At 46.0% G+C, this 26,742-nt stretch overlaps 3 protein-coding genes across 5 annotated transcripts; 2 read left to right on the forward strand and 1 right to left on the reverse strand.

The window, feature by feature from the left end:
* Window positions 1-316: 316 nt before the first annotated feature.
* nudt22 (nudix (nucleoside diphosphate linked moiety X)-type motif 22) lies at window positions 317-3,010 on the forward strand. The gene is made up of 6 exons (XM_027007170.2): window positions 317-601; window positions 734-1,400; window positions 1,581-1,694; window positions 1,863-1,960; window positions 2,064-2,157; window positions 2,324-3,010. The coding sequence occupies exons 1-6, from the start codon at window positions 516-518 to the stop codon at window positions 2,429-2,431; spliced, it is 1,167 nt and encodes a 388-aa protein (XP_026862971.2). The 5' UTR covers window positions 317-515; the 3' UTR covers window positions 2,432-3,010.
* Window positions 2,671-9,847, reverse strand: si:ch211-107m4.1 (heterogeneous nuclear ribonucleoprotein U-like protein 2). 2 transcript variants are annotated; one of them, XM_027007168.2, is made up of 14 exons: window positions 9,135-9,847; window positions 8,875-9,004; window positions 8,627-8,703; window positions 7,754-7,893; window positions 7,356-7,458; window positions 7,107-7,219; window positions 6,606-6,872; window positions 5,971-6,093; window positions 5,427-5,534; window positions 4,419-4,587; window positions 3,759-3,929; window positions 3,519-3,589; window positions 3,334-3,423; window positions 2,671-3,196 (listed from the first exon to the last, which is right to left on the reverse strand). In XM_027007168.2, exons 1-14 carry the CDS (start codon window positions 9,718-9,720, stop codon window positions 3,122-3,124), a joined length of 2,223 nt encoding a protein of 740 aa, XP_026862969.2. In that variant the 5' UTR covers window positions 9,721-9,847; the 3' UTR covers window positions 2,671-3,121. The 2 variants fall into 2 exon arrangements, with proteins under 2 accessions (XP_026862969.2, XP_026862970.2); XM_027007169.2 differs by lacking the exons at window positions 8,627-8,703; window positions 8,875-9,004.
* Window positions 9,848-10,108: 261 nt separating this feature from the next.
* smyd5 (SMYD family member 5) lies at window positions 10,109-17,461 on the forward strand. Of its 2 annotated transcripts, XM_027007185.2 has the most exons (14): window positions 10,109-10,165; window positions 10,271-10,370; window positions 10,690-10,798; window positions 10,951-11,090; window positions 11,445-11,566; window positions 12,301-12,370; window positions 12,646-12,750; window positions 12,839-12,901; window positions 13,126-13,196; window positions 14,421-14,527; window positions 14,708-14,764; window positions 14,886-14,980; window positions 15,783-15,853; window positions 16,363-16,501. In XM_027007185.2, exons 2-14 carry the CDS (start codon window positions 10,323-10,325, stop codon window positions 16,499-16,501), a joined length of 1,197 nt encoding a protein of 398 aa, XP_026862986.1. In that variant the 5' UTR covers window positions 10,109-10,165; window positions 10,271-10,322. The 2 variants fall into 2 exon arrangements, with proteins under 2 accessions (XP_026862986.1, XP_026862985.1); XM_027007184.2 differs by lacking the exon at window positions 10,271-10,370 and having other exon boundaries at window positions 10,120-10,212; window positions 16,363-17,461.
* The last annotated feature ends 9,281 nt before the right edge of the window (window positions 17,462-26,742 follow it).

A 26,742-nucleotide genomic window follows, 5' to 3' on the forward strand; every position in this document is an offset into this window, starting at 1 on the left:
ACTGCTGTGCTTACTCATACCAGTGTCAGACCGACTGTCATGCCCATACCGCGTGTTAAAGTGTCTTGGATCTTCCACTCAAATCTCTGGTCATTGGTGCTGTGGTCAGAAACTGGGTGGCAAATTGTGAGAGCAATTGATAGATGTCAGTCTGTAAAATACCCCTATAAATAAGATGAGTTGTATCTAATACGTGGTCAGTAAGTGTCGGTGCAAGGTATGTATTTCTGGGGAAAAAATGCAATATTTAAACATTTATAATTATTTAAATGGTATGTAGTTGATCTATTTTTTAAAGCGAGCTTCTGGTTGCATTTTGAAATGTCGGAAGCGCTCGAGTTACATTTCCGGTTCATTGCTTCTCGACGCTGAGATAAAATCTAGCTAGCTATCTAACGTGTTCCCTCCTACAGGCTGAAATGAGCAGAGCTAATACATGTCATTGTGTGAAAGGTGAAATGTGATGACACGAAAGCAGCCCTCTCAGAAGGAAGCCTGGGACTAACAGCTAACTAATGGATTCGGAAGTGTCCGTGATGCTTCACTGTGGTCCCTCGAGTGGGCTAGAAGAACATCAAGTACACGCAGAGATATCGACACGGTAGAGACATCACATTTGTGCTCAATAGCCAGAATATGAATGAGACTCCACATATCAAGTGTAACTGCTGAACCGTCACTAAGACGTGCTTGGCCGCGAATGTTTGTAACATCTTGTGTATACTGTCTCCAGGTTCAATCGCCGTAGTGTTGATGAGATGGAGAAGCACATTGAGGCAGTGTGGAATGAGAGGGTATCCAGAGAGCCGTGGCTTTTCAACGGGGCTAAATTCAGACTGCACGCCGCCGAACTCTCCACAACACTTCAGGATACTTCCAAACCGTACTGTAACACATCACACCAAGCAGCCACACCAACTTTAACCCGTGAAACCGCTAAGGGTGGAACACAGCACGGAGACCATGCGGCTTCTGACCTTATGCCTCCTCGCCGTGTTGAGAGAGAAGGGGCTTCTCTTGCAGAAATACACACGCCAGGAGTGAACGCAGAGTGTAAGAAAAACGACAGCGCTAGCGAGACCACAGAAACCCTCCGGAAAGATCTGAGCACACTGTCGTCAAAAACCACCCCAAAGCCGCCAGACATGCTGCTCAGATTACAGCTGGGTTTGACTAGTTACAAAGACTTCCTAGGGACCAACTGGTCACGGGAGGCTGCAGACCTCCAGCAGCGTGGAGAGGTAGAGTTCAGGGACCCTCAGACCTTCCTGGCCCAGCCTCTTGGGGTCGGTGCGGTCTTGGTAACCTCCGACGGGTACGTGGTTCTGTTGCGGAGGAGTCGGAGAGTAGCAGAGGCAGCAGGTCTCTTGGACATACCTGGCGGACACCCTGAGCCTAAGGTGAGACGGAGGGAGCGTGGAACGAGATGGAGTTCATCGCTCAGCTCTGCCGCTTTGGCTGTGATCCACAGCCTTGTTAATTGGTACATAGACGAACACGGTTTCAAAACCAAGATAAGTGAATAGTGGAGTACTTTACTGGAAGGTCCCTGCAGGTTTCAATCTGAAATTTGCCCTCAGGCTGTGTGTCAGGGGGTGTGTGAAGAGGCCATCAGCATCAACCTGTTGAAGGGCCGTGAGAGGGCTGTTGTTGCAGAGATCTTTTCTTCTGTGTGTGTGGAGGTCAGAGATGAGGTGTGTATATGCGCTTCACACAACAAGCACTGGGCAACTTTCCTCTGGATGATCACATTGTGAGATGATGACTAGTGCAGGGTGTCACCGACTGGGTGGAGTTGAATTGACTTAATCGATCCCTTCTTCAAAAGGATGAACTCTTTATGAACTCTCTCACACCTGCAGGTGAATGTTCCACTCGGCTATCTGAGTTCACCTGCTCTGATGGGAATAGCGCTAAACCGCACCAGCGCAGGAAGGCCAAGCGCAGAGTTCTACATCAGGTACACCGCCCACACAAATCCAGAAGGTCAGAAACGTGCCGGGATCCAGCTACACATGGAGTTGAGAGTGGAGTTTTCAGGGTTAACCCTTGTTTCGGACCAGGTGTTCTTTGAGCATGGAGGAAGTGAAGGATTTTTACTGGCGTGGAGGTCCTGAAGCACACGAGTCAACAGATATAGTGTTTCTGAGCAGAGCGGTAGGGTGCATCTCAATGGCTCTATATTCACTGCTAAACTAGCCCCATCACGTAATTAACTTGCAGAACACTATAGTTTTCACAGTTTACAGGGCTCTCCCTCATAAGCATTTATTTGATTTTTAAATTGATGGCCATTTAATGAATGTCATTGTGTTGATTGCAGGAGATGCTACAGTTGGATGAGAACGCTTCCTTGTGGTCAGAACTGTGCCCCTCAGCCAAAGGAGCGGTGCTGTTGTATCAACTAGTGAGACCTGATTGTTTAATATAGATGTAAAGTAAAAATGCAGAACTGTTGCACAGGCCAATTAAAAGGCACAACATATAGAATATTTCCATTAAATTACCTTTATGTTCAGTCAGATGAGCAGGTGTTAAAGGCTTTTACCAAAGTGGCCTAAAAGGGCATTTGTAAAAACATTAAGTTGATGCTCCATTTAAATTTTTTTTTTTTTTTAATAGTTTTATTTTTTTACATGTTAAGTTAGAATTCACACATACTGCTTGAAATAGTGGACATGAAATGTGAAATTGTTTTTAATGACAAATATAATTCAGATGCTCATTACAGACAGTCAATAAAGTTCCAGTTCATGACAGATGGCTAAAATTCTTTACTAAAACCTACTCTAAAAACCTCCAGTCTCCAGTATAGTACAATTGTAACTCCATTTTCACCCAGTATTAAAAGTTAAGGTCTTTTCAGTAGGAAACCTTTTAAAAATTTTGCAGTCAAAACAGGAAATTTCATGACTAAAGCCCTTTTGTTTAGTCTTGTATTTTAGAGTCCGTTTACAAAAGGAGTAAATGTTTGAATTATAATTTTTTTCCCGATAACCATTTAATGCACTATTGAAAATGACAGCATCAGAAACCATAATACATTTGTAACTTGTGTGGGGCCACAGAGGCATCTTAAATATGGAAACTGCAGAAGGCTTCCATGGGATTCTCTTAATTTTCACCAAAAACCTTGATTGCTGAAATAATATTCTTGGTTGCCATAGTAGCTCTGATTTTGGTCGCTCACATTCCACTGCAAGGAGAGAGAGAGAGCACACATGCCACTGGTCTTCATCACACAGGAGGAGGATGGAAAGACTAAGCTAAGTGATGGATGTGTGTGGTTGCCAGGTGCTGCATTTTGATGGTGCAAGCTGAACTCGGCCTCACCTCTACGGGGCAGGGCTGGTAGTAGCCCCTGTAGCGGTGGGGATCGCTGCCATAGCCGTATGACTGCGTGCGCGCGCATGGGTGCAGCCCCTAGAAGAGAGAGAGGGGTTCACCATACTCCTTGGAGCAGGTCATTTGTAACGGTAATGGAGGCCGTGTGCGTGGCATGTTCAGAGGGGACTCACAGGTCGTTTCTGGTGCCCCCATTGCGACTGCTGAGCATACACGTGTCGGTGGTACGCGTTTTGGCTCTGTCCTACAAAAGCGTAGCCACTGGCTTTGTAAGTGTCCAAATTCACTTTTGAAAACCAGATGTTGCTGATATTTGTCTTGAATGTTAGTTTTAGTTACTACAGTAGTGGTTTGGGTAGCGACTGTCGTGAGCGTGATCTACACCCCCCCTCGCCGCAGGCCGTGTGGGTTACCGTGAAGCTGCGGGCGGCCACTTCGTTGTTTCTTGCGTTTGACAGGCGGCGGCAGTGCGTGTCTCGCCTCCTCTTTGTAGTCTGCCAGGAGCTTCTGTGCTTCTTTGTGACCGAGCTCCACAAACAACACCTCCTCCAGGAGGTCCCCATTCTCCGGGAGTGTGAAACTCACTGCAATGACATGGACAGGCGAGAACAACCAGACACGTCGTATAAATTAAAGTGCCTTGTTTCTACTTTTTGATAAAGGCTTTCATGTCAATTTAAGTGAGTTTATATCTGAAACCACTGCATCTAGCCCACAAAAAGAGCCACTAACCCACTGTCATGCATGCTTTGTTGAACATTGACCCTGCAGAGGTTAAAGGTGTAAGGAAGGCTTTGACACTTTCAGTCACCCTTATGTAAAACTGCTCCAAACTATGGCTCCAGACTCTGACTGCTGACTCAACTCAGCTCAGCTCAAATGTTTTAGGAAAAGTTGAAAGTGTTCCAGCAATTCCTGTGGTGGTTCAGTGGTTAAGGTACTGAACTAGTAATCAGAAAGTTGCCAGTTCAAGTCCCACCAATGCCAAGTTGCCTCTGTTGGGCCCCTGAGCAAGGACGCGAGGTCAGAGCCCTGCTCTAACCTGTGGGTAGTAGAGTGGACAGGGGGCTGACCTTTGCTCTTTAGCAGAGATGTTTCGGGCACCACCGTGCCCTCTTCCTGCTGTTGCTGGCAGAGACGCCTCCTCCACTCCTGGTCAGAGGGGACGACCACTACTGCTTTCCTGAGGTAACCACGGAAACGCAGCATCTTGTGTCTCCGTGCAGATGGGTAAATGTTTGCCTGGGTAACAGGAGAACGGGAAGGTGCAAAAATTGTGGCAACGTGAACTTTTATCCACACCAACATCTAGTCAATGATGTTAAATTATTATTAAGGGCAGTAACTTTCTTTCCAGTAAAAACCATAAATCAGGTACATTGTGGGAGCAGTGTAACCATGACGCTTCTGCAGCTTTGTGACAACCCATAATTTCTGCCTCAACTAACGTACAGTCACCACGGGGATGCAGGCGTTTGCAAGCATGCAAATCACGTCTGCCCTGCTGACACCTGCATCGGAATTCAGTGAGTACCGGAGAGGCTCTGAGTCACTATACCTCTGTGTGAGGCAATGCTAAAATGCCTTGGGAAAATCCAAGAAAAAAGGAAACAGGCAAAAGGGAGACACGCTTTCTAAAAGGCACAGACGAGCTGATGTCAGCCTGGTCTTATCTCCAGCAGGCACCGAGGGCCCTTGGCTCCCTGCTGCTGGATTAGAACCAAAGAAAGCAACGTGTGTGTAAGACAGAGAACAGACTACTGACGGGCCAAAATGGAACATCAGATTACACCGTCATAGGAGAAGATCTGGGTTTTTAATACTGGCAGCTCTGTGAACACCTGCTTAAGGTTTCTGCTTAAATGTGCTTATAAAAGAACATCTAGCCCACAAAATGTCTCCGCGCGCGCGCGCACACACACACACACACACACAAACCGCATGATCTGTACAAGGTGTTTTCTTTGCCTAGCCTAGCCCAGCTTGAAAAGTATACAGCTAGATGACATCTTGACAAGATACATAATAATCTATACTTGTACCACACACACACACACCCCCACACACAAACAACCAATCACCTGGTCCAGGATGAAGTTCCTTTTCTGGTTGGGTGCTATCTGGATGAGGTGAGAGAGGCACCGCGTGGCCTGTTGTAACATGACCTCCTGGGCCTCCGAGTTTGAAAGCTGTAGGAACCGAGAACAGGACAATTACTAATACTCATTTTAAACCATTTACACCACAATTGTTCGACGTGTGCGTGCGTGCTTGTGTATGAGTGGACAGTGACAGAGGTGTTTAGTTATGTGCAGAGTGGTTATGGATCTGTAAAGGATTTAGAAGAGTTGTATCTGATGCTATTGGTAGTCAATAGGGTAGTTAGTGGGGTAAGAAGTTAATGAGCATTTTAAGCAGGTGGAGTTCAGAAGCACAGAGGTAATCTGTTGATACGTAACCACTGAGTAGGTTTACCCAGTGTGTGGTGCTAATGTTTCATCCTTCTTTTGGCATTGGTTCAGACTGTAATCTACGTTACGTTACATTCCCAACACAAAATAAACTCAAGTCAGTTCTGTTTGGGTTCAAGGGTGTATTATCAGAGATGCTCTGCGTAGCCCCCACCTTCATACAGCGAAGGATGAAGTCTGTGCTTAGAACATTGTAACGTTTCTCTGGGTTCTTGGCCATGTGGTTCTGAACCCAGTGGCTCTTCCCGGAAGCCTGCATTCCCACCATCAGCAGCACCTGGAGTGGAGGGGGAGGAGCCTGGGATGAAGGCGCTGCCGCCAATCAGAAGGCGACACATGAAAGGAAAACGAGCGGCATGGGTCTGCGATGTTCAAGAGCACGCTCGGTTGGTGCACGGTTTGTGCGAGTTGGCCTCCTCACCACACATTCTCAGCCACCCGTGACCCAGTAGTGACCCTGACACGTTAAAAGAAAAAAACGAAACACCAGGAGCACTGCCAGGGCCAACACCAGCTGATCTACTACTAGGTCTCTCTCACGCCAGTGTGATGATGCTGTACCGAGAAGAGTCCTCCACCCAAATATTACATTACAGCTCACTGGTCTACCTGCTCCACCAGATGACCTACCTGAGGACAAATTTTTTACTCTGGTTGACTAATTGCGAACACCAATAAACGGGCAGCAGTTCGTACGTTTCTTAGACAGGCGTGGCTAATAAAGACGCCAGTGGGCGGAGGTATGCGGCAGACGCTGTGGTGATAGTGGCTGGTGGGTGTGTGCCTTACCTCACACTCCCTCCGGTGTGGAGGGGGCACAGGGCCGCGGGTCCTCAGCGTGGGAGGCAGGGTGGGCAAAGGGCAGTACCCGGGAGGCCCGGCATACCACATTGCCCCCTGCGGGTCCAGGTTCACGGAAACAGAGCAGTTCTTGCACAGGACGTGCGGGTAGAGGGCTCGGCCCGCGAGGGAGGCGGGTCCGAGGCGAAAGGCCACGCCCAGCGAGCGCCCGTTTTTATGAAAGGAGAGCTCTGCCTGACCGCCTTCGCCAATGAACTGAGAGAGAGAGAGAGAGAGAGAGAGAGAGGGATGATCCGAGTAAACACATCCGCGCGAGCAGTTCATCATGAAAACCACAATACAGCCTGTGACTGTTTATATGTATGTGTCAGATTAACAAGAAATTAAGAGGCAACTGAGATTCTTTACGTTATCCGCTCCAAGGCCGGTTTAGTCCCAGTCCTGAAAAACTACTCCCATCCAGCAGGTAGCTAACAAAACCTTGCATACCGCATAGCAACCGATGACGTCACCCTCTGAGAAGGGCTCGCCGAACTCCTCTGCCCTTCCCCCGCTCAGGGCTACTCCTGCTCCATCCAAACCAAAGGAGAGCTCCTCCTCTCCTGAGACAGACCACACCCACAAACAACACGGCTCACGCATGCGTCCTAGTGTAAACGCCAGGGGTGCCGTGTACACCGCACTGCCCGAACCGCAAGGAAATGACAGGAGCAGGGTCCCGCGTTGACGGGCGTTTACCGAGCTGCAGGCCGGAGTCCTCCACGGACCAGCCCACTCTGAGCACACACGGCTCATGGTCAGAGAGCGTGTCGATCGTAGCTGCTGACAATCGCTCCACAAACTACAGGGACAAGAAAAAGCACAGTCGAGTTTTATATAGCCGTGTACGTCTCAAAATATGCTTATTTCTTAAAAGAAGTCTGGATGTTTACTCTAAATTAACCGTCAAAATGCAACATTATCATTTAAAAGGAGCAATGCTTAAGATTTAAAGAAGTAATTGGACTTCGGCGCCAGTGATAATTTGTTAAGACAAATTAAAGTTCTCACTGAATTCTCACTGAAACGTGGTAATGAGAAGAACGCTCAGCACTGAGAAACAGCAGTCAGTGAAGCTCCGAAGCCTGACGTCACACCTTGACTTCGAATCCCACTTTTCCCCGGGTGAAGCCGTGAGTCAGCCTACAGCCGGAGCGCAGAAGAGGGAACTTCTCCCAGAGTAAGGGCTGACCGCTGCTTCCATCCGCCCCCACTGCAAAATGCAGATCGCCGTTGTCTGGAAAACACAACCAGCAGCAGCAGGGCCGTTGGTGAGAACTTGCTTGCTAAGCATGAAGGTAGTTTAGGTACTTAAAAATACAAAAAACACACGTAGGCGGGTCTAGCCCATAACCACACCCTGCATTCTTCTTCATACATTTACATAATTTGGCAAATACGTTTATCTAAAGAGACTTGCATGCTTCAAATAAAGAATACAGAAAGTATCGTTATCTCCAAAAGATAAATTTGGTCGCGACAACACCCAGTTCCCACAGAGTCCTGGCGCTCTGAACGTTTCATGGATAATGGCTCACGGTTCGACTCCACACCAGGTGTTAATTGTTAGGGTGCCAACAAAAAGAAAAGGTTGCTGCTTTATTTAACAACCCCATTTTATCTAGAATTTTCTGTATATGTTTAACCAACATTTATCTCTAAAGTCCTGCATGAGCCTGCCAAAACACAAATGATAGACATCCTCATTTGAATAATTTGACTAAATGTCAGAATTTACAAGTTTGCCCGCCCACTGCCATGTATTCCATCACATATTAACCAAGTGAAGACACTTATTAACTAAGCAGAGAGATGCTACAATGCACCAAGCTGTTACTATACCAACATGAGACTCAGTTTAAGGTGAATTTGTTAATATGCAAAGTCTAGATCCTGTAACAAACATCGCTTCTGGTGGGTGACTTCACTCTTCCCTGACGGAAACGGAGACCAGAACTCTGAAAACTCACATGGGTCCAGTCTAACCTCATCACCCTCAACCTCCATCTCATCGTCACTCACTGGACCAGGCTCTGGAGTTTTAGCTCTGATGAAGAGGGGGGGGGGGAAACAGTACATCAGTAAAACCTAAAATATGGTGCATTTTTCAAGATTTACTGGCAGCACAAACATGAAATCATTACAAAAGTTAACCCCACCCCCACACACGGATAAGGTGCTGACAACTCCTGCACTGTTTATGACCGCGTGAGAATACCTGTTATACTGAATCTCCTCTTTAAATTCATAATAGTCCCTGCCCCTCTCGCTACGAGGCTGCCCGACAGTCCTGCAGGCCTCTTTTCTATCCACTTCTGTCTCTGGGGGATCCGGCACCCTGCAAGGTACTACAGGAAGTGAAAGTGAAAGCCTTTAACGTCAATTATTTAACGTCAAAAGGTTCGTTACTATGACAACTAAGGAGCCATACTCATATTCAAAACATCTTCTAACCTTTACTTCTTAAGCAGGACTTACACTGCTCGTTATCCTTAGCAGGAGATGCAGGCTGTGACACCAGCGAGGACGTGACCGACCCGGGACCCTCGGCCTGAACCCGGGCATCTGACTGCTGCGATTCAGGCCTCCCATCGCCTTTATTATTCACGTTTCCGTTAGTTGTTAACTGCTGCCATAAACGTTTCTCAGAGGGCTCGAACGGGTTTGATTCCGCGAACCTTTTACTGGAGCAACAGCAGGTGTGGACTGTCGAGTCGTGTTCGGTTTGAGTGCTTTTATCGACATAAGACAGCGGGCTTGGAGCAGCCTGTGGCCCGGGACCACTTCCCTCAAGTTGGGCTTGATGATCGGCCAGAACTTTCCAGCTGGATCCCGACGGTCCTATAACTTGAGTAGATATCGTATTATTCTGACAGCTCGGTTCGGGTGCGTTGCCTCCGTCTAGCGGGTTGTCCTGTGCACTTGTGATGGGTTCAGTTCCTGCCTGTACTGCTGACGTTAGACGAGTCACCAGATCGGCCTTCCGTCCCTTCGAGTCTAGGCCGCGCTTCTGTAGCTCGGCGCGCAACTCCGCCACTTTAAGCGTTTTAATTTCTGACAACATCGTTTCGAACGACACCAGTTAGCTGTGCACTAATATTTAAAAACAGACAACTAAGCAGGACCTCACTGAAGGACTGACTTTTTTGGATCTTCCATGAACTCCTACCTCCCTCACGTCGCTGGGCTGGCTGAAGAGACGTTCAAGAGGACGCTCTGAGCTCCTATTGGCCAGCCACCCAACAAGCCCCGCCTTCTTCACCCTGTGAAAATGAATTTAATTATTGAAAAGACATTTTACAGAGAGAGGGCAGATCGGTTAATCTGTATGGAAAACACATTTATTATTATATTAAAAAGAATATGTGTATATGTTTCGATGACAATATTACCTGGCGAAGATAAGAAGAGAACATTTCATTGACTACCCCCCCAGGGTCAAAGGTGAAACGTAATTTCCAACATGGCGGCTCCCTTAGATGACATGTTTTCTCGATGCGTGGATCCCGGTAAAATCCTTAACAGCGTAGAAGTCCGTTTTATTGATAAAGTGAAGGTATGTATATATAACGATATGGCTTAACCATAACCTTCCTTTCTGGTGATATTCACAGTTTTTTCGTCGTCATGTTCAGCTAAGTGACGAGGTTGCTAGTCGGTCAGTGAATGTTGCATATTCTGCTAGAATTCGGTTCTGCTACATCCAGGACTGCGGTAAATTTCTTAAATTCATTACAGCTTTTAATGTGTACATATTCTGTTGTCTTCGGCTATTCATTTTAGAATGACATTATTTGCAGAGTTAATAATAAACGGCATTTGGCTGACGCTTTTATCCAAAGCGACTTACATTTGTGACTGAACGCAACTTGAGTGTTAAGGGGCCCAGTAGTGGCAGCTTGGCAGTGGTGGGGCTTGAACTGACAACCATCTGTTTAATAGTCCAGTACTGAGCTACCACTCCCCTGTGTCTGTGGCACTGACCCCATTCTACAGTCTCAGCCCGGTGTCCTGTTATTCACTCGTCTTTTAGGGAAAAGGATTATTTGCCAAGAAACCCTTCAAGAAGGGCGAAGCCATCTTTACCGAGCGTCCTCTTGTGTCTGCCCAGTTTTTGTGGAACGCCTTGTACAAATATAGAGGTGAGTTGTGCTGTTCGCCATCTGATGAGCCTCATCCGCAGGCCCAGCACCCAGACGTGCTGTTTGTACTGTTGTCAGTGTTGTGGGCCAGATGTGGGCAGGTCTCCTGCTTTGTTAGCCCGGCTTTGCCGTCCCCTGTCTGCTCTCCTCAGCATGCGAGTATTGTATGCGTGCTCTGGAGACGGCGGAGGAAAACGCCCGGAGGCTCAGTGGCATGCCCGCCCTGATCCTGCCTCATCAAGAGCTGTGCAAGGTGCAGCCGGAGCTCCACCACACCTGCCCGCACTGCCAGGTACGGCACCTTCCCCTTAACACCCCAATCCGGCAGCGGCAACACGCTCCCACTCATCTTATTCGATGCGGCCTCACGACACCGTTGTTTTGTTTAATTGAATAAACATCGTAATGATTGCTCAGAAGGAAAGAATATACAGGGAAGGTTGGGCTATTTTATTTAAAAAAACAAAAAAACAAAAAACGAACATTGTTGTTTTGTTGAAGACAGACGTATGCATGTGGGCGTGGCAGAGCACTGTGTCATTAGAAACGGAGGCTCCGCCTGCTGCGTCTGGCCAGTCCTCGTGGATCATATGTGGAGGAAGCTGTTTTCCACTGCTCCATGTCGCTTCTCTGCTGCCCTCTGCAGGTAATTTACTGTAGCAGTGAGTGCAGACAAGCTGCGTGGGATCAGTACCACCAGGTCCTGTGCCTGGGGCCATCCCACAACGATCCTGATCACCCAATCAACAAGCTGCAGGATGCGTGGAGGTGAGGTGGTGGTGTTTGCCCTTATGGGCAAGAGGAAATAATGTAACTGCTTCTGCAGCCTATGGACAAGGAGCATTATTATTATATCCTTTGTGTGTGTGTATACAGTCAAACATCTGCAGTCATGGTGGTAATTATTTAGTTATTGGTGAGCTTTACCCTTCAGACTCTCCACTGGATGAGTACGACACCTGCGTCCCCATGGTGCCATGAACGTGTTTCCATAACGTATCATAGAGGATAGTGCCAAATGCTTGGCCTCTTTATCAGCGTGTCAGTGGTGCTGAACTCTGAACATATTTCCCAGTTATAAACTCTGTTTAAGGGCCTGTGGTTGCTAAAAGGGTAGTGTTGTGTCTGTGTGTCATGTGGGCGCGTGTGTGCGTATGCGTGTGTGCGTATGCGTGTGTGCGTGTGTGTGTGTGTGTGTGTGTGTGTGTGTGTGTGTGTGTGTGTGCGCTTTGCTGTGATAATTGTCTGATGAGGGAACAACTCAGCATTCTGAGCCTGTGCCTCATGTTCTGGCAGCGGCCTCTGCTTTGCTTTAATCTTATTTCTGTTGCTTTGCAGGGTAATTTAGCACACGTTGACATAGATGGCATATATATGGACTTACATAAAGACATTTGGGGGGGAGGGTCAGAATTGTATGTTTGTGTTCACTGCATGAGCTCTCTACCCGTTTGTATTTATAATCACCAAGCACTGGTCCTTTTACATGTGTCTGGCGTCAGGAGCGTACACTACCCACCTGAAACCTCAAGCATCATGTTAATGGCAAGAATGGTGGCCACCGTCAAACAGGTACTGGTTTGTCTTTCTAACCGATAAACCCGAGGACTATCCCTCCTTGATTTGTAGCGTTGTGGTGAGATTGATGGGACTGACAACTGGTAGATACTATTCCTAATGAATCCCTAATTGCTTTACCTTTGCTTTAAAGGCCCTTTTGCTAGTACTTTATAAGCAGGAACATAGCAGGATTTAGGTCGTATGCAGGAAAGGTGTCGTGCTGACTGTCGGTCGTCTGCTTCTCCGTATGTGCTCGTGTGAGCGGAGTTTTTCTCCTCCTGTGTCAGGCTCTAGACAAAGGCCACTGGCAGAGGCTGTTCTCCAACTTCTGCAGCCGTGCTGCCGATGAGCAAGAGGAGATGGCACATAAGCTGCTGGGGGGGAAGTTCCAGGTGAGGGCAGACGGGTCACTGCACTCTTGGCCAGATGTTGTACTTTTGATCTGTGTGTGTGTTTGTGACACTCTAAAAACCCCTCCAGGGGCAGCTGGCCTCGCTGAGGACGCTCTTTACCACAGCGCTCTACGACGATCACGTCAGTGAGGTGAGGACACGGCTTTCCTTTACCAGTCTTGAAACATTTAGACTGTGGTTGAATTTCAACATTTCTTCAGCACTTTAAATGAAAAAGCGCACACCCTCAATATTGTGGGTAGATGACGCCGTAGCGGTTTTACTGGGGGTAGATGACGGCGTAGCGGTTGTACTGGGGGTAGATGACGGCGTAGCGGTTGTACTGGGGGTAACAGCAGCCTCTCTTCTTTCTAGTGGTTCACCCCAGATGGGTTTCGTGCTCTCTTTGCTCTTGTCGGGACAAATGGACAAGGTATCGGCACTAGGTGAGAACCCGCTTGTTACTGGACTCCAGCAGTCCGAATCCACTGCCCAGAATAGATTGCATTCAGTGGGTATTTTTCAGCACTCAGCCGAACAATTTGGTGTATATAATGGCTTATAAGAAGACAATAAATAACAGTGTGTGTGTGGAGCGTAAATGTATTACCATTTGAATTAAACATTTGGAGCCGGATAAAAAAAAAAAAAAAGGTTATGGTAGCTGCTCTTTTTAATATTCATAAAGTTATCGTTCATATTCATAAAGTGGTGCTAATTAGCACACGGATGTAAATTTACCGCTGCGCTAAATTCACCTCTTGCCCTAAGTGAAAGCCAATCAAGACCTACATGTCAGTAACATGCATATTTATTAAAGACCCATGCTACGAGACAGATCACTGACAAACTCCAGCTGAGTTAATGACTTCAACAATTCTTCTAAATGATGACAGAGCGGCAAACTCGTATCTGTGCTCATTCTGTCTATTTTCGTCCTCTGTAACACCTAAATGTGCGTTGCTTATGCCGACAGTTTGCGGCATTCTGAGATCCTGCCCAACCGAGTCTTGGCTCTCCCTGTACTGCTACTGCGGCGGTTATTTAGTCGTTTACTTGCATGTGGCACCTAACGTAGTTGGAGAGAGAGATCGTCCACACTGGCTTCTTACCGCGCCGTTCAGCGTCGGAGCAGGTCCGGGTAGTTATTTTTATGGAGCGGTGTAACGTTATGAATCGGTAACGTCGTATGCAAATGAGAACAACATGCGGTAACATCATATATCAAGCAAACGGTAAAACACGCCGGCGATCCACTTCGTGAATAAGAAAATGTGTCACTCTGGCGCTGCCGTCAACGTCACGTTAAATCTGGCGGTAGGTTGTATGAATTTGGCCCACGGCGTCAACAATTTTAATAAAGTAATCAAATTGTGTGTGAACAAGATTTTCTGATATGTTTCATGGCAAGATTTCTCAAATGGATAAAATTAGCTTCTGTCTATTTTAAAAGATGACATTTATTTTTCAAGAGTACAAGTTAACGACGTTTTATTGAATGATGGATTTGAAGAGTTCTCGGTAGTAGATTCAGATTTTTTTTTTGTCTAGATTATACAAATGATCTGCTTCTTTTAAAACATGGCTTTAATGTTCTTTTTAGGTTTTTTACTTTACCATCAGGACAGCTTTACTTTCTATTCTAATTGATGGTTATTTTAACCCCGCAGCTCCCTAAGCCAGTGGGTCCATGCCTGCGATGCACTGGCGCTTCCCCACCAGCAGAGGGAGCAGCTGGACGCCTTTATTGACCAGCTATACAAGGACATAGACAAAGGTCACCATTCCTACAAATGCGCTGAACAGCACACTGCTCTGTGCTATAGTCGTGAAAAGACTCGAGTATTTAGGGTTTTATTCGCACACTTGGGCAGACATGCGGATATGGTTTGCTGAAATGTGAAATAGATTGGACGGATGGAAGGATTTCCTAGATTGGCATTTTCTTGTCTTACAGAAACGGGAGACTTCCTCAACTGTGAAGGGTCCGGTCTCTACCTTCTGCAGAGCTCATGTGAGAACAGGAATCTATGCGCATTCAGTCTCAAGTTCTGCCTTATAATGAACACAATTTTAGGTCACAACACATTTGAAAAGTCAAAAAGAAATCCGCTGTTGTCCCCTTTGTTGTCAAGGCAACCACAGCTGTGTGCCCAACGCCGAGGCGTCCTTCCCCGACAACAACTTCCTGCTTCACCTCAGCGCGCTGCGTGACATCGTCCCCGGCGAGGTCAGGTGGCGTGCGGCATAGTCCGGGGTTCAGAAGCCTTGAGGTTGTTTGTCAGTGGGATTGTAGTGTGAGTTGAAGACTAAAGCACATTTGGCAGCTTAGCGTAGGGAGTGGGAAGGCCGTTACTGGAGAAATAGGGGACCGCTATTCAGATTGGGCACGTCCTGCTTTCCACCCACAGTGATCCTCCAGACAATCTTTTCCAGTGGTCAATAACCTCATTTGCGGTGAAGAACTCTCAAGTACAAACCAGACTCTATCCACAATGATCTGAGAAAAACTCTGACCATGAACATATCAGCTAGGCTCAGCCTCTTAATGGCTCTGAAAAAAAGACAAAATAAAATTTTATACTTAAGGAAAAACCAAAGTGAACCGATATTTTCTGCTGACGAGTGGATATATAAACTTTAATTTTATTTTAGATATAATCGTTTTACTAGGCACAGTAAATAACTTCATGAAGAAAATATCCAATATGTCTGGACTTGGGTCGGTTAAGATGTATTGTTTTGCAGTGAATGGCACTGGTGTGGCTTCTGTATGATGTTTCCCTTTTTTACCTTCCACAATTCACTCACGATCAGATAAACGTTTCTAGACCAGAGTCTGATAATTCGCCAGGGTGTTGGCGCACATCTGAGCCATATGTGCAGACCGGAGACTGTACAGCTTTTATCGGAGTGAAATGTGTTCTTGGTTTAGTTATCACCTGGTTGGTACATGAACTCGGTTACAGAGCTAATTGATGGCCAGCTGGATCTTTCATCTTATTAAATTCTTTATTCTTGGCTATTTGTAGGAGATCTGCATCAGCTACTTGGACTGCTGCCAACGAGACAGAAGTCGTCATAGCCGGCACAAGATCCTGAGGTAAATTAACGTGACCGGACTGAGGGTTGTCAGTTGAGGAAGCACATGTCGCGGCTTCTTCCCGAGGAGATGATTACTCCTGCTGAGGTGGGAACGCACGAGTGCTGGCGGTCCGTATCGGGCATCGGCTGTTCCAAGGACTTGCGCCAGTGAAAACGAGCACTGGTTGAGGGGAGTTGGTGTTGGCGCATACACCTGAAGTAGCATAAGGATCGTGTGGATTTCATGAGTTTGGAGCCTCCACTTGGCGTAGGATCTCCACGTGTGCAGCTCTGCATCACCTAGGAACACCTGATTTGAGACAGCTGGCGAATTAAAAAACGTGGAGTTCTCGACCAGTAGAAACGGCTGTGTGGGATGGGTTGCGCTTGCCGGGAACGGGACCCCCCCCCCTTTTTATTTACATATATATATATATATATATATATATATATATTTATTTATTTTGCACTCAAGTTGCCGTAAAATGCCACTGAACGTTTGTCCCTCTTACTGTATCTTTCCCGTAGAGAGAACTACCTGTTTGTGTGCTCGTGCCAGAAGTGCACGTCACAGGTGGATGACCCGGATGTGACCTCGGAGGATGAGGAGGAAGGGGAGGGAGACACGGAGGGCGATGACATGGAGGACGAGATGACAGACGTTTGACGACGACGACGGGCCGCCTAGCTGGGCCGCTCACGTCACCCAGGAGACACCACGTCTCTCCGTTCATGCAGCAGATAGCAAACATGCCAGACTATGCAAAACGTCTACTTTTTTTTTTTTTTTTTTTTTTTGGCTGGAGTCCTCACACTTTTCATTTACAAGTCCTAATGTCTGTGGCAGTCACGTTGCCAGACAACTGCTGAGACCCTCCCACCTTTTCTCCCTCATTTCGCTCATTACTGACTGATCCCCCGCACTCCTGGAGGATTTACAACGGGCTTGAGCCCAACATTAATCCACGTATAGTTCTAAACCCTCTGAACGAATCGGAGCTCAGGCTGGGAAAAAAAAAAAATTACCTTTCCTCATGTAGGCATATTAAAAGAGTTTGGCCCTAATAACATTTGGTAATGCAGCATAAGGTCTTCGGTGTTTTGCGCATGAGATTTTCATCCCGGAACCCTCGGTTCTGGCGCGGAGCTTTACCCAACTCCGCTGTGAGCACGGCCAAGTCAGCATGTTTACCGGGATTCGAGTTCACTGGACGCCGAGGTCGTATTTGCCGTGTGACTTTATGAGTGGGTGCGGCCAGCGGACACGAGCAGACGTCGCAGTCGGGACGACTGCAGCCCTGGCGGCGCCCCTAACGCGCGCTACAGCGCGGGCCTTCGCTGACGGACTGCGGCGTGGCAGGCGCGACGAGGCTTGTTCCGCTGTGTCGGCTGCCAGGTGGACGAGGTTTACAGCGGGACGGTCCGTGGCAGCGCGGCAGATCGGGACGTCCCGGCAGGCACCTTTTTATGTCCTCTGCTTATGAAATTCATATTCCAATGCATTTACTCTGTTCCTGTCACGGATGGTGTTACTGACGATTCCTTCCTGTGTTAGCTGTTAACTACATCCCAAAAACAAACGTTTAAGGTGATGGATATTAAATAAAACAACTGTAGACCTTCACAAGCCAGCAGTAATCAGAGTCCTGAGAGTATGCTACCCTTAAAATTCAAACATTGCTGGAATATTTTTGAACATTCAGTGCTTTGGTGCATTTTATATATCAGGCTAAAAAAAAAGACTACATTAGCATAGCCTGTTGGCATAGCCGCTTGCCCCTCTCAGTGCTGGGTCTTTTTGTTGTGCCATCAGCAGTCGTATGTGTAGAACTTCTCAGACCTTGAGTTCTCGGTCAGTTTTTCTTGTTTTTATTATTTTTAATTATTATTATTATTATTATTATTATTTATTTTTTTTTAACTTTCCTATCGCAATGAATTCGTTTTGATGAGCAATTGGAACCGGCTCCCAGAACAGGCTTGTTCTTAGGCGGCAATGAGTTGGCATTTTGCCTTGGCGTATGATAGGCTACAAGGAAAGAGGAAAAAATTATAATTTCATTCAGGTTGCGTGATATGTGAAACTGTAAAAATAGACACCGCGTCAACTCTGGCACGAGCACTTTGACTCGTTTGTTCTGACTGTTCTGCTCGAGGGGGCAGTGTCGCGGAGTGGATGTCCGAGCGTTGGATGTGGACAGCGGAAAACACCGCCGCAGTGACAGCGAGAATGGAGATGAGGTTTACCGTAGCCCACTCCCGTGGGAGCGGTAATAAAACATAATCTTTAACAACTTTAACGGTGACCGCGTTTCTCCAGCCCGATTCAATCTAAAACGGTTTCTGTTCTGAGGAATTTTATCATACAAAAGAACATTAATAATTTAAGAAATGTTAACTTTAGTCTAGACCTTCCTCGGGGTTTGAATTAATACTGTTGATTAACAGTATAGTCTAAACTGGTTTTGATGATGAATCTAGATTGCACGATAGATCAAATAAAATGCGGCTGCTTATTTGCGCAAAAACAGATCCCCAAGCGTTTTTTTTTTTAAATGTAAGTTTATTTTTTAAAATAATCGCGATGCCGTGCGCGGATCGTGTGAAAGGCTGCGCCGATTGTGTCGCTTGCGTCAAGTGGCGCGTTTACCGCGTGTGGTGTTTAACGGGCTTTGGGAGGCGGACGGGACAGGCACGTGGGTCGCGCCGGTGACGAAGGCCCTCGTGCTGCGGCCGCGGAGCTCTCTGAGGTCTCTGGGGTCGCGCCGCGGGACTGCCGCCTCTGCAGCTCCGGGAAAGGCCCTGGTGGAGCAGAGCGGATCAAGGGTCGGGGAGGGCGCGGGGAGGGAGCGGGGGGAAGCCCGATGGAGACGTGCGATTGAAGGGAGAGGAGAAGAAAGGGGGAACTGGGCACGAGGGCACAACTTGAATGAAAGACAATTATAACCAGCGAGACAAAGGGAGGCTTTATTCTGACGAACCCGAGGCCATGAAGACTCCGAATTTACATTTTAAAATGAGATGTGAAAGTAATGGGTACGTGTGTGTGTGTGTGTGTGTGTGTGGGGGGGGGGGGGTGTTACGACCACCGCAAACTCGCGCAGAGCGACTGAAATAACACTATTCGCATCTTGTGATTAAAATGGTTGGATCTTTTTAAAGCATTTTATGACGTTCAGATCCGAGTCTGCAGAGGCAGCAATTTTAATTCAGCATGGGCTGCAGTTCGGTTGTCTGCACGTAGAGCTGACGCTAACTGGCTCTCATTTGTTTTAGTACTTCAATTAAGTCCCGCACAGCATGTTCGCGTTTGCGGTCGTTACCTCCTGTCCCTGGGACAACGTTACCCTGAAACAGTGGCAATAAAGACAAATGCTGAAACCGCCCCACTTCCTTCTGAGCCTTCCGGGCATTTTGACTGTTTTTGCTATAGTATGTGTTGAGATGCCATGTTTTTCCTCAGGATAGCGCCTCCCCCCCAGTTTGATGATTATTATTTAGGTTTGTTTGTTTTGATGGGAGTCTGACTGCTTGGTCAGAAATTATTCAAGTTACCGTTAGTACATTTCTGGCTTGGACTCTACAATAGTGTTATGAGAACTGGGCCCAAGAAGCTACTGGCAGCCTGTAGTTCAGTATTTAAAAGTACAGAAATTATAAACAAGTAGCACATGTTCGTTGGGAGGGAAGTGTGACGTGTGCTGACACTGAGTGACACATGCAGGCTTATTTTTCTGACACAGTCGTCACATTTTACACATGTCTGGACTAACAAGATATCAATTAGTGGCCTTGCCAGCATATGGAAGCAGTCAGCATTAAGGCGTCTGGGCTGTCTGGGATCCTTGCAGACACGCAGGGCTTGTTTGCTCTGGCCGTCCCCAGACCCCGGCGAAATAAACACGACACGATCGCAGTACAAATGTCCCGCGGTCCACTGATACACTCTCACGTTCAGATGGAATGGTCCAATTTTCTGGAAAGTTCAACAAACCATTTCCCCCTAGTGCAGGTGAAATGGTGGGCGTTTGTCAAACCAGTGGTCCACTTCACACGAAGGTTAGACAAAAGACCCTCAGTGTTCTGATCTTGCTTATCCAGTTTTTTAATCAATGCCCTAGTTGCATGGTGGCCTTTTTGCATACAGTATTTCCTATAAATCAAGTGGTGTATATTAGTTACCTTTCTCCATCCTGCTGGTATACTGGTGGATACCAGTTACCTGCTGGTATACTGGTGGATACCAGTTCCATACACCATGGCAGAAAGCAAAACATACACTTTTTGAATGCTCAGCTGTCCTTTGTATATGCAGACATTTTAAAAAAAAGCCACGTGTATGTGTGTAGTAATCCCCTCTTTCAGGCTGTTTGGATGTTTTTATCGCCACACATGGACTTTCAGAGTCTTATTAATTATTTTGCTACTTCTCTGAGACCTTTCGAATACGTTGACATTTGCTAAAGTCACCCAACCCTGTCCGATTTTGAGCCCTGGACAATCGAAACAAAGCGGCGCCGGTTGGGCGAAACAGGGCATGCCTTTGCAAAAGATTTGGCCGTCCCTGGGAGACCCTGATGTGGGCCAAGCCCAGAAGCTTAAGTACAAGCACCACATGTGTGCTGGTCATTCCAGCTGCTGTCTTCTTATCTGATTCTCTAATTCTTTTCTGGACATCCCTTGTTAGATGAAGCTAATACATTTTTTTTTCCCCACTCCGCTTGGCATTTTAAACTCGCTGTTAGCAAAGGATGGACAGTCTGCCATTATGTTGAACCGATGCTGTATAGGAGCGTATTTGGACGTCCAGTGAGATAATACACAAAGATAAGGGCCTTTTTTTTTGCTAGAGACCCTGTGGTGTCTGGGGGCAAGCCATTTGATGGCTGCACTTTGGACAAAAGGTCATATTCATGAAGAAGTTATCTGAGAAATTTTTAAGGAATGCTAAAGAAGGAACATGAAACCACAAAGTGACAATGGTGTGATTTCATCCATTTCTCTCGCAAGTTCCCGAGCCCTCGGACTGGGCTGACGAGGCTGACAAGTGTAATGGGTACCCCGCTGTAACGAAGAATGACTTCCCTGCTTTGTTTGCCTTATGTGTAAACGTATTACACCCAAGGCTATTAATCCAACACTGCGACCATTCTGTAATGAACAATTGTCCCCATTGTTAGTGAATGGGAGTCCAGTTGATTAAAAGCTTTAATATTCCTTGTGGACTAACCTACAGCAGCAAACAATAGTGGCATCGTATGCACTCAGTATAAATGGCTCATGTGAAGTCTAAGCGCTTACGCTCATTAAGGGAAAAGAGTATTTGAAAATAATGGCTAAGGCCAGCCTCCCACGTCACGATAGTCTTCCCCTTCACAACTGATATGCTTTTTGCGCACTGCCTGTTTTCGAGTGATTAATTGCTCTTCGGTGACCTGAATTTGCTACGACTAAACGCACTGACGCTCTCCTGTGAAGTCACCTTAATTAGCCGTGATGGAGCTTAGCAGAAATTCTGTGGACTCCAGTACCAGTGGAGCCTGATGAGTGCAGAAAAGAGACCGGCTGCACTCAAATGACCCAACAGTAAGGTTGCTCTCTCTCTACTGATATTTAATTCTCTTTTCCCAAGGCTTTGAAACTTTATTACACAACAGATGAAATCCTTTTTTCTGCTTTCTGTTTGATGTCACGTATTGACTGATACCAGAGCCTTTTAACCTAAGCTTTTTTAACCTGTGACACACAGACGGCACACCCCCTGATTTAATAGGCAAACAACAGAAACGGGCAGCTATAATTATCGATGCCGGACTTGTTGTTGATTAAATTGTTATTCATTCGATAAAAGATCGGGTCTAACTGATAAACGGCCCCCTGGTCATTGAGATAGAGCTTTAACTGGTAGTCTGTAGAGTACGTGTGGACTTCACAAATACTTGCTTATAGTCAGGCCTGTTTTACGTTTGTAGTTCTCCCCGTCACACATGTCTTTCCCTGCTTGAATATCATTGCTTGGAACCTTTGGGATTCAATATATTACAGTAATGGCTGTGCCCTTAAGAGAACCAGAAGCCAGCTGGGAGGAACCTCTTTTAAGATCAATAGATTTGCTCCCCTGCTCTCTCTCTCTCTCTCTCTCTCTCTCTCTCTCTCTCTCTCCCTCCCTTCCTCCCTCTCTCCCACCATTACACTCCCCCCTTATGGTTGGTTTCTATAAGATATGTTTTCTGTTGGCTAGAAATAACAACATGAAGAGATCGCTCATTTCCTGTGCCGTTTCCATAGTTCGCAAGATGACTCCTAACAGATTATGAAAATAATGAGGTGCAGACAGACTTGGGCCTTGATGCTGGAAGCATAGGCTCATGCCAGAATTGAAGTGCTAGACACACGCAGGCTTAATTATTAAATCACTCAGGACTAACTAGATTTTTGTGTGTGTGTGTGAGAGTAGGTTAACAAATGTCACACTGCCAAACACAATCTTGCTGGTGTTCAGAAGTTAAATGAGTTCTCAGATCACAGTGCATAAGACAGTTAGGATTATATTATCCACACTATATGTGGTCCTGAGGTGATGGAGATTCCTTTCTGTCTTTCTTTGCACTTGCTAACAATCATATGTAATCATGTTGACAATTATCCAGACTGACCTTTTGGGGGGAGGGGGAATTTAAATAAAAAAGAAGACACTCAATCACAGCTGGACTTTACGTTTCTGATTTCATTAAGATGTAATCCCCGTGGAGTAGATGGACAGAATTGCAGGTATTTAAATGAAATGTACTTTTCCACAAGTGTGCGTGTGAGTTTAATTCTTTAGCAAAACTGAAACAGATCATAAGCCCACCTTTCTTTTTTATGTAAATGCACGACAATTATTTTGAACAAAGACGGCCTTTATTATGTTAATGAACATGAGTGTATGCTTCCACCTGTTGGCAGAAAACTACTCGTTCAGTAGACTTAGTGATTAGGTCATTTATTTTCAAACAGTTTCTTGTACCGGAAAAAACAAAACATATTACATGAGGCTGAAGAAAACTGGAGAGCATTTGATTAGCCAGTTAGTGCAATACAAACCGTGTTATCTGTGAGAAACCTGCACAGAGTGCAAGGGACCTGTTGTTCTTTATGTTAGTGAAATTAAAGCACGTTTAAAGTTAACAGCAAAGACGACAAGGCATGTCAGGGTTCCTCATTTCTGACCCCGAACGTTCCATCATACCGCTGAGATCTGAAATCGAGCGATGTGTTCAAGGAGACGTTCGCTCTTTTTCTATCCGTACCTTATTAAAATGATAGTTTCCCCTCATTTGTAATCATATAGCACCACCTCACCGACAGCCTTACTGACAAACTCTTCACAATCTCACTGGACTAAATTGCTTCAGCGGCAACGATCGCTTAAGCTTTTAAAAAATCCCCTATAAAGCTTTTATTTATTTATTTATTTATTTATTTTTTGGGGGTAAAATGGCTCACTGTACGATCCTGGATGAATTTGTGTATGAAATGTTTATTCAAAGCATAGCTAGTCGGCTTTAATCTAATATTTAATTTGTGGAGTTACTTTGCTGTAGAACCACCAAATCATTGGTAAATTTCAGCACAGGGTGAACGAAACATGGCGGAAAGCAACGGCTTTCGCCTCCGCTGCCTCGCGCTCAGGCGCTCGTGTAGGAGGTTTTATTCCGCTCACTCCCGTCTGCAGCAGGAATCTCCGCTTCAAAGCTTTTCCTCCCGTGCCGTCCTTACACGAACCAGCACCGGCAGCGAGAAGCTCCGGCAACGTGATTAAAAGCGGCGGCTGTGCGGCCCAAGGCGACCCTGCCGGTCCGGCACGCCGCCTGCCCGGGAAACGTTTAGCCTTTTATTTACTATAAACCTGTTTAGAGTGGCAGTGTATAATGCAGGCAGAGTGAGAAGCGAACTCTCGGACTCTTTGGGAGTTGTTTTTGTTGCTGTGTTGGAAATTCCTTAGTCTGCTGTGATCCTCCGGTATTGTCCCCACTCATTACTTCCTGTCTCCATGTAGAGGACGGAAAATCCAGTCCATTAACTTATCAGGCTAGGGATGGCCATCAGCTGCCGGCTACGCTAGTTACACGGTGACTAGTGGCTTTCTGCTGAGAGTCCCCTCAGGGCCAGGCGCTTGTTGTACAGGTCACCTTTGAGAACATGTGCATTCTTTAGAAATAAACGTTTTAATTGGTCGTGTGTATTCTTTATTCTCTTCTGACCATTTAGTGTCTACAGTGTTTAAATAGTGTTTTCTTTCACTGGAATGTGATTTTGAAATATATTGGAATGCATTGTTTTAAAGTCTTAGTTCATTCCATTTAAAAGTTTATTTGCTGAAGAACAAGTGAAAATGTCTCTTTTGTGGCCAATTAATAATTCCATTTTCAATCCCTGGCCTCAGGAGAGGGATTCGGTTCGAAATGCTGCAATTCAGCCTCTTCCAACACCAGAATCAAACTGCTGGAGTGAACATAGACAAGGCGCACACTCACTGGGCTTTACGCCGTGTGTGTGGACGGCTGACCCTTTGAGCCTTGGGGGGAGGGGTGGTTCAGTAGACCCTTAGGGGCTAGCTTTGTTGGCAGGCGGCTGGCTCGGACAGTTTGGACCCCCCTCCCCTCCCTCAGAGCCTGCACAAAAAAGAGCAGGCTCAGGAAACCACTGAATTATAGATGCTGAAACAGGAAATTCCTCCACCCCTCAGCTACTGTCATTCAGCCGCTGACCTTTGACCTAATCAATTAGCCGAACCAGAAGCATGTGGCAGGGTTCCTTGGGCAGCTGAACACGCTTTTAAATTTACGAGACTCATGCCCCTCACAGGCCAGACCTTAAAAGCTGGGTGGCCTCGGTTAGCAAGGCACAGAATGGTGAGACCCGTTAGCTAATTGCAGCACACATCTCACACCAAACTGCACTGATTATGTCTTTATTTTTAAAATTTGCATTAAAGTCACTCTGTGTAGGTCTTGAGCGTTAAAATTGGTTGTTTAATTGAGCATATCATGAATGCAATAGTAGATGACCAATTAATGTAATTATTCAGGACCTAAACAGTACATTCTTAAACGGAGTTCATCAGAACTTCCTAAAAAGCCGTTTAACTGAACTAGAAAAGGCACAGATACTTAAGTCCTGGTTTAAGAGGCTAATGTCTAAGTATGGTACTTCATTTCAGATAAGCTTGAGGAAACGGCTCATCAGCGATACAAAGTGCCATGATCATAGGCCTCTGCAGACCATATGTGAACATTACTTATCCCCAGCCCAGTGACTCTAACCCTGCTAGGTTCATTTTACAAGAAAACATGCAAACTGCCACTCCACAGCTATGCAGTCTTTGTGCGTGGATAGACACACTCCATTATTGACCAGTGACCATCAGCAGATTTCAACCAGTTTGTGATGCTGGTGCATCAACATATCACAGCAGAGGAACAGGTTCTGCACACAAGTACAAAGCACCACACAGTCACGCCTAAATACCCCATGTTGGGTATATTTAATGAAGACATAATAGACAAAAGGAGAACCACGGGGCAGTGGTTACACACGATCAAAGATGAGCTAATACATATGTCAACATAAAAACATAATGATAGCACAGAGATCAATGAAGTCGGTGATGTCATTTTTACCTTTGGAATAAGCATATAGCAATAGATCACAATAAACATGCACTTAATGTAATGAATGAGAAGTGAGTTTGGACAGGGTGGGGGGTGGTGTGGGTAATAGAACTTTATGCTCATCTGTCCTCAGTGGCATGAGGAGGGTGATTCTGAGTCCAGCTCCAGTGGATATCCCATAATTATAGGGAACGGCTTTGACTGGAGTTCTTCTTTCCTGTGCCAACTTTCCAGTCATTGTTTGTCTCGGGTTACGCAGTGGGACATCCCTCAAAACCTAATTGCTTGGATCCGACCGTCAGTTCGGCTAATCTGAACTTGTGGCAGCGCTTTAATATCTGACATTTGACACTGAAAATCCTTTCACTCTTTCTTGAGCAGGCTCTGTTATTCGGAGGTTTCGGAGTTGTCATGATTCGAAACAAAGTGACTTTTTTTGGTCTTGTTTTTGTTTGTCTTTCTTTCCTTATTATCGTTGACAGATTCGCGGTGTGGAGAATACCACATCTTCTCTCAGACGGCGCTGAACTCACCGTCACTTACCCTACTCACACTAATTTACCCTGTTCTAGAAAATTCCATTCAGGTTGTTAAGAGTGCATGACTGAAATATTACATATGAACCAGACACAACCGATTTCTACCCGGCACATCTGGAGTTCCAGGACTGCTACTTTTACCAATTATTTATTTAAGCATTATGAGACTGACACCACAAGTATATTGCCTTATTATTTATAGTGTCTCAGTCAGCCGTATGGCAAGTATTGTTATAATGCAGGTCCCGCAGGACTCAGAGATAGAGATCTAATGAACTCACTCTGACCTGCTTTCATCCTCTCTGCACTTGTTTCTAATATTGATTCACCTGGATGTGCAAGGCTTTGCCACTTTTAAAAAAAAATATTTGCTCTGGTAAGCCAACACAAACACTCCATTACGGAAACTGTTAGTAATGGACTGTGTACGCTCCACAGCCTGTACCTGGGAGATACCCTGCTTTAACTTCAAGATGCCAAATACCATTGTTGCTAGGCATCTATCTCCATAGCCACCCAGGCATTCTAATAGCCTCCTAGATATTTAATGAAGCTAGCTATGGGATAGCATGGTGGTGGTGGGGTACTGAGGATAAAAATGACACGCTCGGAATGATGAAATTATTGTTGCACTATAAAAGATATAAAAAAAATTCAGGGAATAATGCATCAAGTGTGGTGATGTGTCCAGATAAATCAGGGTAACCTGGTCA

Source organism: Electrophorus electricus, chromosome 2 (assembly GCF_013358815.1).
Source record: "Electrophorus electricus isolate fEleEle1 chromosome 2, fEleEle1.pri, whole genome shotgun sequence".
In the NCBI taxonomy this organism is placed as follows: domain Eukaryota; kingdom Metazoa; phylum Chordata; class Actinopteri; order Gymnotiformes; family Gymnotidae; genus Electrophorus; species Electrophorus electricus.

Coding starts and splice junctions, on each gene's coding strand:
- smyd5 (XM_027007184.2), top strand. CDS start 10,120: ATGGCGGCTCCCTTAGATGACATGTTTTCTCGATGCGTGGATCCCGGT. Junction 10,799..10,950: donor CGCCTTGTACAAATATAGAG/GTGAGTTGTGCT, acceptor TGCTCTCCTCAG/CATGCGAGTATTGTATGCGT. Junction 11,091..11,444: donor ACACCTGCCCGCACTGCCAG/GTACGGCACCTT, acceptor TGCCCTCTGCAG/GTAATTTACTGTAGCAGTGA.
- nudt22 (XM_027007170.2), top strand. CDS start 516: ATGGATTCGGAAGTGTCCGTGATGCTTCACTGTGGTCCCTCGAGTGGG. Junction 1,695..1,862: donor GTGTGGAGGTCAGAGATGAG/GTGTGTATATGC, acceptor TCACACCTGCAG/GTGAATGTTCCACTCGGCTA. Junction 1,961..2,063: donor AGCGCAGAGTTCTACATCAG/GTACACCGCCCA, acceptor GTTTCGGACCAG/GTGTTCTTTGAGCATGGAGG.
- si:ch211-107m4.1 (XM_027007168.2), bottom strand. CDS start 9,720: ATGTTGTCAGAAATTAAAACGCTTAAAGTGGCGGAGTTGCGCGCCGAG. Junction 7,220..7,355: donor GGACTCCGGCCTGCAGCTCG/GTAAACGCCCGT, acceptor GGTCTGTCTCAG/GAGAGGAGGAGCTCTCCTTT. Junction 5,535..5,970: donor TCATCCTTCGCTGTATGAAG/GTGGGGGCTACG, acceptor CGGTTCCTACAG/CTTTCAAACTCGGAGGCCCA.